This window comes from Clarias gariepinus, chromosome 16 (genome assembly GCF_024256425.1).
Source record: "Clarias gariepinus isolate MV-2021 ecotype Netherlands chromosome 16, CGAR_prim_01v2, whole genome shotgun sequence".
Taxonomy (NCBI): domain Eukaryota; kingdom Metazoa; phylum Chordata; class Actinopteri; order Siluriformes; family Clariidae; genus Clarias; species Clarias gariepinus.
Window position 1 is genome coordinate 15,981,488 of NC_071115.1, and position 16,812 is coordinate 15,998,299.

The window sequence follows — 16,812 nt, forward strand, 5'->3', positions numbered from 1 at the left end:
AACCCGTATTTCGACAATCCCCGCCTCCTGCGCACCGACTGGTCACCACTTCACATTGAGAAGCATTTCAAAGAGCGCGTGAGCGGCAGCAAATAACCAATCATAGTTCGTGAAGGGAATTCGTTCCAAAACAGGTAGGTTGATAAAAACGCCACGGGTGGGTCCTGGGCAATGTTGCCAAGTCTGTTATTTTAATGTATTTCTGGAGGTCAAGCAAGTGTTAAGTAGTGGATCTAAAGCTGGGATCCGTTTTGTTGGTTTCAGTAGAACTGAAACACCACATTTGTTAAGGGTATCATACGTTCCATACAAGTCCTTATGTTATAGCTACTACAATTTCTACTAGTTCCCTAAAATGAATTGAAACCTAAGTCCTGTAATGCAACGAAACAACTATGCTTATAAGAAATGTATACTTAGACATTACTTATATTTAGACATAAGATACATTGTATTTAGACATTTAAGTTCCATGCCTTCAATAAATAAGTGATACAGGTCTTAATTTAGGCTTGATGAGATTCCTCCGGGTACTTCGGTTTCCTCCCACAGGACAAATGCATGCAGATTAGGCCATTTGGCATTTCCAAATTGCCCGAAGTGTGTGAATGAGCGTGTGAGTGTTTGAGTGTCAAGAGCATCAAGTGTGTACCCCACCTTGTGTGCTAGGTCTTCTGGGATAGGCTTCAGGCCCCACAACCCTGTATGCAGGATAAAGAAGTATAGACGAGGAGTGAGTGAGTGAACTTGTGCAAATATTAACATGGTGAAGCTTTGTGTAAAGAGAAATATATTTAATAATAATGGAAGGGGGCTTCAGTCTCAGAGTTTTACAAAACACCATTGGAGAGTCTTCAGGTCATTTGACTTTGCAGGTCACAGCTCTCTGGCTAGTCTGATTATTTTTTTCTCCTTCACATCACCACTTACATGTGATATTTATGTAATATTTCGGAATATGTCAGTATTTTACACTGGGTTTAAGAGTTCATAGAGTTGACTTGATCAAGTTGTTTCCCCAGGCTTGCAGTGGATTTATCGCATATTTGGCAACCTCTGCGCTCGGGCCGCAGTTCGTATCTGCCGTATGTGTGTACGAAGTCCCAGTTCTGCTTAGGCTGTTCCGCCTGATTCCTCTGATGCACATTCTGGTGAGTTTGTACACATACTGTATCCAGCATAACTGATCTATTGAAAATCAGTGCACTGTGGGTTTGCACGCTGTGTCCTGCTCGGTTTATTGATGTTTTGCTCTGTATGTGACGCTTTTCCGGTTCTCCTTTCAGCTTTTGAAACAAAAGTTTCATACGAAAATCTGAAAGTTTGCTTTTTTCGAGTGACAGCTCAGGTTTTATAATCTACAATTCCCATCCTAACAGCATCATTTTTCTCTGTCTGCTTTTAGTTCTAATCTACATGATGGATTCCCAGCAGATCACTTCTGTTACAGATGACTGAGAAGCTTGAAGGTCCTTTTTGAATCATCATGAATCTGTGTAGGCTTTTACATTTGGCATATGTCCTTTTAACGTTGGCACTATTATGCATACTGATTACCCAGTTGTATCTATACCAAGAATCCAATGTAAGCGTGCCATCACCTCCGGAGTTTCAAGTATTGGCCAGAGATCTATTCAACAGGAACTTTTCAAAAACTGTCAATTCAAGTGAATTACCAAACCACTCCACTGTTTCTGAAAGGGAGTGTGGTTTTTCCGTGGAAAAGCGGTTTGATTGTGCCCGTGATCGAGCCGTCAGTCAGACGGAGTGTGAGAAACGAGGCTGCTGCTACTCGCCACTACCGCAGTCTGAGTACAATGGACCACCGTGGTGCTTCTACCCTGCATCGTTTCCTGGATACAAAATGGGACCGCTTTCTCCCTCACCTAGGGGCCAGTCGTCCATCCTCACTCGCGTCACTCCTTCTTACCTGCCCGGAGACATCTCCACTCTCCAGCTGGAAGTGATGGAGGAGGAAGCAGGCCGCTTACACCTTACTGTAAGTCGTTGAGACTCATAGATAAATGCATGCACACAATACTTACTTGGTTCTCTTGTCACTCACTGAGCACATACAGTATAAGAATTGTTTATACAAAAGGAGCAAACAAAATGAAGGTTTAAATTGGTAAAAAGCAGTGCTTTTTTTGGAGACACCTCCAGGGTCTGGGGTTTGATCTCGGACCTGCTGTCTGTTTTGTGCTCTTCCTGTGATCAAATCCAAGACTTTAGGGCTATGAAATGCCAACTTTGCCCCCTTTTCTGGAAGTTTTAGGTTAAATTCTAGGACAAATCCTGCATTATAATACAAAATATCTGTTTATGTATCAGCTGAGGGATCCCTCATCACCTCGATATGAAGTTCCCTTTGTTGCAATGCCGTCCAGCAAACATTTAGGCGCACAAGGCTTGCTGTACGATGTGGAGTTTCAGCCAGACCCATTCGGCTTTTCGGTCAGTCGCAGATCCAATGGGCGAGTTCTGTAAGTGTGCTTTATAGTCTTCTTACATTTTACAATTTAAATTATTCAATTGACTATAAATGTAAAAAAAGTTTGATCGTTCAAGTCAAACCAGGACTTTTAATTGTGCAGAATAACAGAACACAGTTATGAGAGAGTTTTATTTCTCTATATAATCCTGCTACACTTATGCACTTATCCCAGCGTTTCACTAGTGATTGGATACCATCAAGGTAGAAAGTATTTTCAGTGTGCTAGAGTCATGATCAGACTGTCTGCTTCATGTCTAAAATGCTGCCCCTGTCTCCCACCCCCAAGGAATCTTTGTGTGGAAATAACTCAGAGCAAGGTCAGGATCGTCAGTTCTCAAAGCCACCTCGTCATTCATGGACATATGGCCCTCTTTAAAATCTTTCCACCATTCAAATGTTCTAAGAGCCTCATCCCAGGACTGTGCCTGAAGATCTACACCTTCAGTCACGAAAAGTCCCGGTTTGACTTGAACACCACCTGATTTACACTGTGGGTTTGTATGCATATCACAGATTCTGAATTTATGTTCTTCCATATGTACACCTTTGGGATTGTTTGCGTATTAGACTCAACACCAGTGTAGCACCGCTCCTGTTTGCAGACCAGTACCTGCAGCTCTCCACCTCTCTGGCATCTACTTCCATCTCTGGATTCGGGGAGCACTACACGCACCTGACGCTGGATCTCAACTGGACCTCTGTCACCATGTGGAACAGAGATATGGCACCGCATGTGGGTACTTCACCAATCGAGCTTGTATTTTAAAAGTGTTCTGGTTTCAATATGCTAATATCTGACTATTTGCAGAGCGATGTCAACCTTTACGGCTCCCATCCGTTCTGCTTAGTTCAGGAGGAGGATGGCCAGGCTCATGGCATCTTCTTTCTTAACAGCAATGCCATGGGTGAGACAATGGAGCGCTTTAAGGTTTAAGTCTATTCTCTGATAATATATTCCATAAACTATGTGTGTCATTCCCATGCATGTGTGTAGAAGTAGCACTGCAGCCGATGCCAGCGCTGACCTGGGTGACCATTGGCGGAATTTTGGACATTTACATCTTTTTAGGCCCTGACCCACAGAGTGTTGTTCGACAGTACCACGAGGTTATTGGTGTGAAGCGTTTAATGTTTATTTAAGCTTTTACCGTAAAGATAGTTTGGTATTGTTTATGACTTTCTCATAATCTTATCCAAGGTTATCCCATGATGCCACCCTATTGGTCCTTGGGGTTCCACCTCTGCCGCTGGGGCTACACCTCCACCAATGTGACCAGAGGCGTGGTGCAGAAGATGCGGCACGCACGATTTCCCCTCGTACGTAATGTATAGGTTAGCAAAGATGAAGTGCCTTGCAGGATTTCCTTCACTAAAATGCAAATGCGTTTTAAAGAAAGGTTAGGTGGAAATGTTTTTAGAAATATAAGAGTTCTTCTGCATGAAAGAACATCTTAAGCCTGCGTCTCACTACTGTAGGACGTGCAGTGGAATGATCTTGATTACGCGGACAAGAAACGAGTCTTCACATTCGACCCAGAGCGGTTTGGAGACTTGCCTGAGATGGTGCGAGAGTTCCATGAGCAGGGAATGAAGTATGTGCTCATTTTGGTAAGTGGGTTAGTTTCATCCTAACAGAGTTTTAATAAATCATAAGCTGTATAGCATGTTTAAAGAAGAAAAATTATAAATGTCGCACTAAAAGCTTTTTGCTGTAAAATACAGTACTTAACAGGAAGTTGCTTTGCTTGCTTGCTTTGCTTAATTTTTTTTAGAATCACTAGAAATAAATTAGCAGCATAGTACTGTTATACCTTTCATAGTGTTGTAATATATTAATAATAACCTGTATTGTCTATTGCAGTACATTGTGTGTATTTGGCTGTAAAAAATCAAACTTTTGTAATTTTAGTTGACAAAACTAACGCAGAGACTATAACAGCTAAGCATGTGAATGTTATAAACCTAGGTTAATTTTACGTCAGAAAAAAAAATAATGTAAGAGGATAAGTCAAAAATTATCCGCACTCTAGCTATATTAAAACCTATGTTGTCTTATCAGCGCGGTCCATGCAAGGCTACTGTGTCCATGGTCACTGCTGTGCAGGTGTGAACGTGTTACATCAGTTCATTTGTAACAGTTAACATAAAACACTGTACGCACTGAAATTTTTTTTTTTTTGCTAGATTCAGGAACTTCTAGAATCTGTAATGAGCATGCAAAAAAAAAACTATTCCAGAATGCAGTGTCAACAGATGAAGCAAGCTGAAAACTGAAAACCGCTGTATATTTACAGCCATTTTGTACAGCATGGCACTGTTTTACGAAAATACAGTAAAAACTTTTTAAAGTTCCTACATGATTGCAGTGCGCATTTAGGTCACCTTAAAAGTTGCATGTGTTGTTTTTTTTTCTTTTTCAGTTATACTGTGTTATGAAGCAGGTCGTTCTAATGGACTAATGTGATTGGAGCGTTCCAACATTCCAAGCAATAAATTCCAAGGGAATGTTATTACACGAGAGTTTTTATTGGACAGAACAATAATTATAGTAACATTCCTTTTGGCTTGAAAAGCTTTTCAGATAAAGATGAAAAAAAGAAAGTGATGCTAATTTTACCAGACGCACCTTTATCAGGACAAATCGAATAGTAGCAAAGATTTAAGCTATATCGTGTACAAAACGTTTGATGGTGGTTAGCACTGTGGCCTAAAGGGTCGAGGGTTTGACTCCCACCTTGGGTCCATGTGTGTTTGGTTGATTTAAATTTGCATGTTCTCCCCATACTTGGTGGGTTTCCTCTGGCTATTCCAGTTTCCTCCCACATGCCAAAGACCTGCAGATTAGGTTAACTGATGTTCCCAAATTGCTTGCTGTGTGTGCGTGTGTATGTGTGTGTGTGTGTGTGTGTGTGTGCCCTGCAATGGATTGGACTCAGGCCCAGGGCTCCAGGCCCCCACGACCCTGTACAGGATAAACAGTAGAAATGAATGGATGTATAAAAGCAATATTGTACATGCAAGCATTAGCTATATTCTGTATATACTGTATATATACACTACCGTTCAAAAGTTTTAGATCACTTGCAAATTTCTTTGTTTTTGTTTGGTGATTTATTTTCTACATTCTACAACAATACTGTGGATTTCAAAACTATAAAATAACACATATGGGATTAGGTAATTACATAACAACAAGAAAAACAACAGTTAGTTGTTATTTTAAGACACAGAGGTCAGCCTTTCTGTAATAGTTCTTGCAAGAACAGTATTGTCAAGTGCATTTGCAAAATCCGTCAAGCACCATAATGAAACTGGCTCTCATCAAGGTCGTCCCAGGAGGACGAGACCAAAACCTACCTCTGCCGCAGACGAGAAGTTCATTTAGAGTTATCAGCCTGAAAAATGACCAATTAACAGCACCTCAGATTAGAGGCGTTATGAAGTCTTTACAGAGCATAAGTAGGAGAAACATCTCAATATTAACTGTTCAAAGAAGATTAATGCATTTTTTGGACGCCTTCAGCATTCCTTTACGATGTATAAAGAAATAAAAATCAGGAACCATCATGGAGTTAGAAAGTGTTCTAAAACTTTTGAACGGTAGTGTATATATTTTTAATATATAACTTATAAATATATTATTATAATTTTTTATTATTATTATTTTCTGCAGTTTTGTGGGTAGTTATGTATAAACAGTGATAACTTCAGCCTGTGACTTTGTTTTAGGATCCAGGCATCAGTACTACGAGTCCTCCTGGTTCATACAAACCATTCGATGTCGGAGAGCAGCGGGGAGTTTTCATCAAAAACCTAACTGGACAAACGCTCATCGGGAAGGTGGGTGCTGCTCCCAACATGAAGACAGGGAAAAAAACTCACTCATGGAATTAAAAAGAAATATTTCAAAATGAGTCTTAATAATCTCATAATTTCTTTTATTGTTATCTCGTTTTTATTTATTTTTTTAGTTCTAGGAAACATTTTTATATCTGCTTGTCAATTTACCTTCAAACACAAAACTGTCAGAACATTGTTGGTCCCATGTGCAGCTGGCTGTTGTGCACTGGCTGCATTATACTATCCATGTTTGATTCTTTTGCTATTGCTCATACACCGTAGTGTTTTATTGCTTTTAGGACAACACAGTAGGAAAGTTACATTCATCTTTACCATTGCTGGTAGATCTATTTACAACTCATTTATTGTCGTCTATACCTCTTCATCCCAGGAGCCTTAGGGCACGAGGTGGTGGTGTACACCCTGGATGGGGTGCCAATTCAATGCAGGGCACACACATACTGTACACACACACACACACACATATACATACTCACAAGCTCATTCCCACACTATGGGCAATTTGGGAACGCCAAGGTGACGGTACTAACCACTAAGCAACCGTGCTGCCACTTTGAATACTTACCAAACATTTTACTCATGTTTTCTCTTAGCTGGGATTTATTTAAGGATTTTTATTTAATGCACAAGGATGTATTTGAAATTTGAGGCTTAATGTACTTTCATGCATATTTACAGTATGTATTTTTGTGTTTTCAAATTTGTGTGTGTGTGTGTGTATTAGGTATGGCCTGGTCCAACAGCATTCCCAGACTTCACTAATCCAGAGACAGTAAGTTGGTGGGAAGAGTGCATCAGAGACTTCCATGCCAACGTGTCACTCGATGGCCTCTGGATAGTGAGTCTGATTTCACTTTCTCATTGTCTAGTGTTTGTGTCTCTCCTGAACCATGAAGTTATTTGTGTATGACATCATGGTTTGACTAAAAGTGTTAAAAGGTTAAAGTGTAAGGCAGGTATTAGCAGTTTCTTATTTGTTGTACCGGTCACAATTTGTCAACAGGATATGAATGAACCTGCTAGTTTTGTACAGGGCTCAGTGCACGGATGCCCAGACTCTGTCCTAGAGACTCCACCTTATACGCCAGGTCAGTTTGTAATGTTACTAACTCAACTTCTTTACAAAGGTGACCATGATTGGAATGTAAAGAAGGAGATATTCTGCTTTTGTAGATGTTATAGGAGGACGGTTAAACTCAGGCACTCTGTGTATGACCGGTCAGCAAGCACTGTCTTCTCATTACAACCTGCACAACCTGTATGGGCTGACTGAGGCTATCGCCACCTACAGGTCAGACATTGTACTACTTGTCTTGTTGAATTGAAGGATTACCATTTTTTTTGTTGATGTTATATAAATATAAATACTTGTAAAGCATATAATATTCAGTTTGCAGCTCATTATAGCTCATGTCCGTTTTTTAAATGGTCATGTCTATTTTTTGGACAGTGCGTTGCTGAAAGCGAGACGTTCTCGGCCATTCGTACTGTCTCGTTCCTCTTTCCCAGGACTAGGCCGTTTCTCAGGACACTGGACAGGAGATGTCTATAGTGACTGGGAGCAACTGCGATTCTCTGTCCCTGGTGAGGCAGATTGTAAAGCTGTAGACAACTTTGCTGGTCAAAAGTATGGCAGAAATAGATAGAATAGAATGCAAAAATTCAAACCCTTTTGGTGCACCCACTGACACTATTCTATTCTATATATATTGGTATATTTATTATATATATTTTTTGTTCCTTATTTAAACCTTGGCAGCACGGTGGTGTAGTGGTTAGCACTATCGCCTTGCACCTCCAGGGTCCGGGTTTGATTTGTCTCTGTGTGCATGGAGTTTGCATGTTTGCAAGACATGCAGATTATGCTAATTGGCGTTCCCAAATTGTGTGTGTGCGATGGATGTGCACCCTGTCCAGGGTGTACCCCGCCTCATGCCCTAAGCCTACTGGGATAGGCTCCAGGCCCCCCGCGACCCTAAATACAAGAAAAAGCGGTATAGACGATGAGTGAGTGAGTAAGTATTTAAACCTTTGCTAATGTTTGTCATTCAACTGTATCATTTCATCTTATTGATATGTTATTGCAAGATTTTTTTTTATAAAACATAATGTACACGTTTGCTAACAGCATCAGCATCAACAGTTTTCAATAATACTCTTATTTTTCCCTGAGTGCTTGCTTCTGATTGGTCAGAATGGCTTTGTTTCATTTTCTGTAACAGCACAGTTCGGAAAGTTGTATCAGATGGAATTCCATAACAGGATTATATTAATAAATAATTATTTATGTTGTGAAATTTTCTACAGTGAGAGGTTTATTATTATTATCGTTATTATTATTATTATTATTATTATTTTAACTGTAAAATTGAGTCAGGGCTTTATAACAGTCAGTTATTTTATCTCTGGCACAAGAACATCTTCATTATGAAGAACTGATAGCATCAGCTTTGTAATGTTTTTTTGGTATAAAAGCAATAAAACATATTGGGAAATACTGTCCGATGAAAATAATCAACTTTCATCACTATTGATCATTTTCCCATATTTTTCTATTCCTTATTAATGCCATTTAAATTGCGCTGTTACCATAAGGGCATTTTAAATATCAACCATCTTAGTACAGTACAGTATATTGAAAGTCTTTACATGCCTTACTTTTGTAAGTGAATATACTTTTTAAGACCCTTGCCCAGCGTCCTGCTGCCTTTCGACCTAAAGTGAGAGTTTTGGGGTATTTTTCAACAAGTCTGTAATGTGTATGTGTAGCTGTGCTGCTGTTCGGGCTGTATGGAGTTCCTCTGGTTGGGGCGGATGTGTGCGGGTTTGAAGGCGACACTAACGAGGAGCTGTGCGTGCGCTGGACTCAGCTGGGTGCCTTCTATCCATTCATGAGGAACCACAATGACAGACCTAATGCGGTGAGATGCAAATCGAGTTTGGATTTATTTTCTATATTCTAGAACAATGCTGAATTTTTTTCAAAAGTAAGAAGTAACACATATGGCAAAAATCACCAATTAAGTAGCACCTCAGATTAAAGCCCTTATGAAGTCTATATACAGAGCATACAGTACATACAGTAGCAGACATATAAATATTATATATAACTGTTGAAACTGTTTGTGTAGAAGGAAATAAAAATCTGGAAAGATCATGGAATTAGAAGGTGTGTCCAAACTTTTGAGTAATAGTGTGTATTATGTTTGTGTAAACTGTATAATTGTGTCTGTTGAGTTTCTGTCTCCCTGTCTGACACAATATCTGTCTCAATGAAAGCATTTATAGTAGTGTTAATTAATAATAACGTTTTATTAACGTTGATCATAAAATGTGTAAACATGAACCCCAGGACAAGCTGGTACGACTGGAATAGCGTGGCTAAAAACCCATTCTCTCTAATGAATACAAGAATCAATTATTGGGATCCAAGTGGCTTAAAGTGGATTACCTTTGATCTGACTTTAACTAACAGTTGTAAATGAAATGACACAGAAGAATATGAAGAAGTGAGACTAGGGCTGATTTTTTTCCAGTGCGCACTGTGGTTTGAGGCCGATAGATGTATCTAGACGGTAAGCCGTAGCAAGACAGAGTATATGTTTGGGAATGAGAAAAGAACCCAAGTGGAACGGTGAGGCTACAGGGAGCAGAGGTAAAGAAGATGCAGGACTTTAAGTACTTGGGGTCAACGGTAAAGAGGCGTGTGCAGGCAGGTTGGAACGGTGGAGAAAGCGTCAGGTGTGTTATGTGACAAAAAAAATATCAGCGAGAATGGAAGGAAAGGTGTACAGGACAGTGGTGAGACCAGCGATGCTCTACGGCTTAGAAACAGTGGCGCTGAAGAAAAGACAGGAGGCAGAGTTGGAGGTAGCAGAGCTGAAGATGTTGAGGTTGTCCTTGGGAGTGACAAGGATGGATAGGATCATGAATGAGTTCATCAGAGGGACAACCCATGTTAGATGTTTTGGAGATAAAGTCAGAGAGGTTTGGACGTGTTCAGAGGAGAGATGGTGAATATATCGGTAGAAGGATGCTGAGGTTGGAACTGCCAGGCAGGAGGTCTAGAGGAAGACCAAAGAGGAGATTTATGGATGTAATGAAAGAGGACATGAAGTTAGTTGGTGTGAGAGAAGAGGATGCAGAGGATAGGGTTAGATGGAGGCAGATGATTCGCTGTGGCGACCCTTGAAAGGGAACAGCTCTGAAAAAGGAAGAAGACTTTCTTAACGTAGAAGTTATTAATCAAAGGAGACATTGTCCAATCATATAGTACATAGCTATTGGATGTGTTTTGAATGAGAGTGGCATTTAAAAAGGTTTGTGAGTTTGTAAAAGTTAACCCTGCGATATAAGTCTGCTCCTTCCATTCCATTACAAAGTATCTACATATATGCTCATTGTGTGTGTGTGTCCTAGCCCCAAGAGCCTTACGTATTTGGACAGCAAGCCCAGGCAGCCATGAGGAACGTGACAATGCTGAGATACTCCCTTCTGCCGTTCCTGTACACACTTTTCCACCATGCACACACAACAGCCAGCACTGTAGCAAGACCCCTGTTCATGGAGTACGAAGCTCAGTTTCTGCATCAACCAATTGTATAAAAACCATGCAAATTGTTTTAGAATGATGAGAACAGGGCATCATTTATTGTCTCTGTTCCTCCTACTGATTCTCTCAGGTTCCCATCTGATCCGAACTGTCTGACAATAGATCGTCAGTTCCTGTGGGGGAGTTCTCTGCTCATCAGTCCAGTCCTAGAAGAGGGACTTGTGGATTTGGCAGCTTATCTCCCCCCTGCGATGTGGTACAGTTTCCACAATGTAAACTCTCTTCATATGCACATATATACCAAAAACATATTACATCCATAATAGGATCACTCATGACCTCATCTCATCCTGTGTTATCCTGCAGGGACAACCTTATAACAGCAAGGGTCAGTACCTGCTTCTGCCAGCTCCACTAGATACCATGAATGTCCATGTGAGAGGAGGGTATATTATTCCACAACAGGTACTTCAGTCCACAGATGTGTAACAAAACACAAGCTCTGTTGGCATCCTTCATCTATGGCTGTTATTATCTGCACATTTATTCAGGTGCCTGCATTGACGACCTCAGCCTCACGCAGAAACCCCTTCCTCCTGACGGTGGCGCTCTGCTCACAGGGCCAGGCTGAAGGGGAACTGTTCTGGGATGATGGCGACAGCCTGGGCACATTCGAGCAAGGAGATTACTCATATATTATTTTTACGGCAGGACAGGTAGGACTGTTTTTACATTTGAAATGATATAGTGCATCATTTACAGAAATGACTGATTTGGATATTTAGGGACAGAAGAAGGTTGTGAGTTCAATGCCTTGAGTTTCCCGGAAGCCAATATTGAAACAGTCTTAACCAGCAAGCTGCAGATTGACTAAAATATTTAAAGTGATAACTGTTAACGATTAGGACGGTCAAAGTTGATGCTCTAATGCAATCCATTATTATTAACAGTATATATTTATATGAGCATTTAGGCAATTATCTGAACCTATGTCAAATGTTTCATAGTTTAAAACCAATTTAGCTGTACAGATTTATTAACATTATAAATGCACAGAAAGTATTTTAACATAACTTTCCATACATTTTTTTAATTGTCATTAGTTTCCAGTAAACAGCAATCATAAACACTTCCATAATATACTGGTATAAAATCTCCAAACACTTCAAGCATCTTTAATAACCATATGTGTAGCAGGTTTATTCATATTAAATATGCCAATCCCAATATGACAATTAATAAATAAACATTAATTACTCATGATTCATTATTTGAAAACCTTAAAAATACTTTTTTTAATAATACATAAGAACAAAAGAAATTTTGTAAACAGCTTTGTGAACAATTCTATTAAAGTAAATTTAGGGCAAAGTGGAAATGTTTTAACACAATTTTAATTACTACAAGACACATTCGTATAGATAAACCTATGAAAATTCTATGCTATGTACTATGCTAAAGTCATGAGATACCCCCCCCCCTTTTTTTTTTTTTTTTTTAATTGCTTTCAAAGAGCCAGACTTTCTTGCATTTTAATCTAGTTTTGAGAAATAGTTCTCCAGGTTTCCTAAAGAACTTATTTGGCTCAATTTTTGGCAGGTTTTTGACCTTCATTATTAGTCCAGTCCCTGAACCGTTTACCTGATACCTGTTTTTTTTTTTTCTTTTTTAAGCCACACAGTTTCCTATGAATAACTCAGGCATCTACCTTAAGGGGGGAACGAGTGAGAAACAGGTGCAGATGATCATCAATAATTAGTATACTGTTGAAGCAGAATGCAGATGGGCTGGAAGAGATGAAATGAGGTTGCTCCTGAAGTTGATACCAATTTTTAAATTTGTAAACATCGCAGTAAAACTCACTCACACACCCATCGTCTGTACCGCTTTATCCTGTGTTCAGGGTCGCGGGGACCTGGAGTCTATTCCAGGAGACTTAGGGCACAAGGCCAATCCATCACAGGGCACACACACATACACACTCATTTACACACTACAGGCAATTTGGGAACGCCAATTAGCCTAATCCTTCCTGTGAGAGGAAACCGGAGTACCCGGAGGAAACCCACAAAGCACCGGGAGAACATGCAAAGTCCATGCACACAGAGATGGGAATCGAGTCTGACCGGGAATCGAACCCGGAGAGGTGCAAGATGACAGTGCTAACCACTACACCACCGTGCCACCTTCATTTTATTTGAAGAAATGAGAGGTGGCTCAAGACTTTCACACAACTCCAACTTCTTTCAAACCCCAGAGGAGTTTTTCACTCCATATTGTGAAAACTCGGCCGTGTTTTAGGGCAGTTGGGCAAATGCTTTTTCTGTAACTCTCTTAGTGTCCTGACCTGATGTGTACAGTAGAAGGTATCAGAAACTTCTACACCTTCTACACATCAGGTCTGGACACTAAGGGAGTTACGGAAAAAGCATTTGGCCACATTTTCCTTATTAAGTGTACACACTTTCGACTTACACATAAAACAAATTAAAGATGTGTAACGATTTTGAACAAGGTAACTCAACCTGTGTATTTAGAGAAATAACTGGACAAAAAAACAAATGAAAGGAAAGTATATCTCTTTGGTTTGTTCTCACTTTCTTACATTTGCTGGACCTAGACTATTTTATTATTTAATCACAAATAGATGTGGTTACTCATGGCTATTTATAAGAGCAGTAAATTGTTTCTTTATGACTTTACCTGCCCCCTAGTCCCAGCTCGTGGGCAAGCCATTAAAACTGAATGGAGCTCTGGATGGTTTAGTCGTGGGAGAGGTGCGTGTGTTCGGAGTTCTAACACCTCCTACAGGAGTGTGGGCTAACGGGCAACCAGTAAAGGATTTCTCCTACATCACAGACACCAAGGTAAAGTATCTACCCTCATAAAGAAATACGCTTTAATATCGTAACTTACATCTGTTCTACAGTACAACTCATTTTGTATTACACAATTTAAACTCATATAATGTGTGATGTGTGTAGGTTCTTACAGTATCGAACCTGGCCCTGCTGATTTCAGAGACATTCACAGTGCAGTGGACTTTGTAATATATCTACTGTTCTTTCCTAGTGGCATAATGGAATAATTATCATGATGTCTGTAAAACTTTTGAAATGATGGAAATGCCACATTTGAACATGAAGCATGTACTGCACTGGATCTATAGAAGATTTGCTGAATATATTTTTTTATAAAGTCAATAAAGTTTACATATATTTATGTAATGTGTATTTTTTTCCGTTTATGTCCCTTTTAGGGGCTTTAAATTATTTGATTTGACATCGTGAACCTTTAGCCAGATGTTTCTTGGCAAAATCCAATATGTTAAACCTGATTTACAACAGAATTAAGCTAGAGTTCAAAATAGGCTTTTTATGCTGAATGGATCATTTGAAATGTATGAGGATATGTTTGAATTCTTATTGGCCCATCCCAGGCATCTATAACTTAAAAATGATTTTAGAACTTTTTATCACATAAGCAATGAAGGTTTTTAACCCTGCTTCTACTATTCACTGGGTACAGATAGGAAGATTACCCTGAATGCAGTTACAAGGATATTACCCTAAAGGCTAGTTAAAAACATCAGCATAAATTTTTCTAATGTTCAACCCCCTAGTTTCAATGATCCTAAGCTCACTGTAGCATCTGAATTCTGCTTGGTGGGTTTCCTCCCACAGTCCAAAGACATGCAGATTAGGCTAATTGGCGCTTTCAAATTGCCCATGGTGTGTAAATGAGTATGTGGTGTGTGCATTTATGCCCTATGATGGATTGGCATCCTATTCAGAGTGTACCTATCCTGGTTCCCTGCAACCCTGCACAAGATAAGTTGTACAGAAGATGAATGAATGAATATAGACTGTATATACACCCATCAGCCATACCGTTAACACCCCTACCAGGGGAACTGAACAACATTGATTAACAATTTTGTACCAATAAACTGGTGACAGGATCATGGGCACGGAAGGTTTATTTATTCCTGTGGGGACCAAAGGGCAGCCTGTCTGGTTCGATCCCACCGAAAAGCCAATATAGAACAAATTGCTGAAAAATTCAATGCTGCCCATGATTTAAAAGTAACAGAACACCCACCACAGTCTGCCACATACCGTATGGGGCAGCAGGGTAAGAGCCCAAGGATGTTGATCCGGTCATTAAATTCCCCAAATCGCTATCTGATCTGGCAGCCATGTGCCGTGCTGGCTAAAACAAGCCAAATCCATGGAGGCCTCTTCCAACAAGCCATAGCACCCAAAGGACCTGCTGCCAATGTCCTTGTGCAAGACAACATGGTATACAGTCCTCATATATAAAGGGAATAAAATGAGTTTCTGTCTGCACAGCCACCCTGACCAGGGTATAGGAGTTAAGACCAGTGAGTATCTGGAGGAGCTACAAGACCAGCAATTCACTGGCATTTTGGGGATGTGCTAATGCTGGTTGTTATATCTTATATAATTGAGGTGGGATCGGGGGGAAATGTTTAATTGATTTATGTCTAATGTCTAATGGCTTTTAATGTCAGCATGGATTGATCTGTTGGAGGCTCGCCACAACATGAGAACATACAATGATATAAACCCTGAAAATGTAGTATATAATAAACCTCTGTAGTCACATTAATATGAAACATTAATAGTAGAATACTACCATCTAAGTGGGTGTTTAAAAAATTTATTACTTTAAAGTGCTGTGGGATAAAGAAACCCAAATGCACAATATACTGTTCCTTCCCTTTTTTTTTCCTTCTCTACTTTCAGAAGACCCAAAAAGATACATGTTTGTACAGTATGTGTGTTTCAATTTCCTTGCACTGTACCTGGAAATATACAGGCTTACACAAGTCATTGGTTTTAGCTTAGCTTCAGCTCATCATCTTTATCTCAATGTATGAATATATGATGGTTTTAAAACTGGTAACAAGGGCGTAACTATCCTATATCATTTGTATATGCATGTTCAAAATTTGCCCAGAATATTTGCACAATCAATTGTAGGTGACTGGCCACACCAAATTGTCCTACATGTAAACACAAAATCATGGGTGTCCGTAAGAACTTGTAATCAGGAAAGGGCAGACAGAATTTTCACGAAGAATTCTGTAAATTGGAAAAACAAAAACAAAAAAACACATTGGTTGCCTTCATGTTACTTGGAGGAAGCATATGTTACTTATAAGCATGTTAGCCTCTCCACTTCCCAGTTCTCCACTCTCCTGTTATATATTGGATTGTCCTATCATATTGTGATCGAATTGGCTATTAAATATAAAGTTTATTGTACTATCAGTATTTATCAGTATTTTTATATAAATCCTTTAAAAAAAAAGCTGTCAAACACAAAACACGTGTCTGATGGATGGAGGTGCATGTAGGGTGTAGAAACAATTATTTCACAAGACATGTTACTGTATGCACTCACACACAACCATTTGTATAAATATTTGATTTCACAGGCATTAAATGTATCAGCATACTGAGAGTAGTTTACTTCGCTGTGTAAAATAAGACACAAGGAAGACACTGACATAGAGGACAAAACAGGAGGAAAACAATAAGATACCGGAAACTGATTATTTAATCAATTAATTTCCCATACCGCTTATCCTGTGTAGGGTCGAGGGAAGTCAAGAGGAGGTCAGGGGGCCTGTTAAATTTGGACTTGTGTAAATGATATTTAGCAAGAAGCAAAACTATGTTAATTAAAAAAAAATCTCTTTTGTTAATATGAATAAAAAAGGGACATTTGTGGGGAAACATGATAGATGACATTTATCCTCAGCTTGGAGACAACAAAAAAAAGCAGTATGTATGTGTGTGTGTGTGTGTGTGTGTGTGTGTGAATGTTCTGCTTTAGTGTTTTCATTAATGTCTTGTAGGATAGCATCTATTAATAT

General features: G+C 39.5%; 1 protein-coding gene across 2 annotated transcripts; it reads left to right on the top strand.

The window, feature by feature from the left end:
- The first annotated feature begins 63 nt into the window (after nt 1-63).
- On the top strand, nt 64-14,115 carry gaa (alpha glucosidase). Of its 2 annotated transcripts, XM_053514381.1 has the most exons (21): nt 64-134; nt 1,023-1,151; nt 1,406-1,999; nt 2,332-2,483; nt 3,062-3,227; nt 3,303-3,399; nt 3,489-3,608; nt 3,693-3,811; nt 3,971-4,102; nt 6,224-6,334; nt 7,080-7,193; nt 7,359-7,443; nt 7,529-7,646; nt 7,806-7,939; nt 9,125-9,276; nt 10,775-10,923; nt 11,038-11,179; nt 11,274-11,372; nt 11,459-11,623; nt 13,622-13,774; nt 13,892-14,115. In XM_053514381.1, the coding sequence occupies exons 3-21, from the start codon at nt 1,487-1,489 to the stop codon at nt 13,955-13,957; spliced, it is 2,787 nt and encodes a 928-aa protein (XP_053370356.1). In that variant the 5' UTR covers nt 64-134; nt 1,023-1,151; nt 1,406-1,486; the 3' UTR covers nt 13,958-14,115. The 2 variants fall into 2 exon arrangements, with proteins under 2 accessions (XP_053370356.1, XP_053370357.1); XM_053514382.1 differs by lacking the exon at nt 13,892-14,115 and having other exon boundaries at nt 12,581-13,769.
- The last annotated feature ends 2,697 nt before the right edge of the window (nt 14,116-16,812 follow it).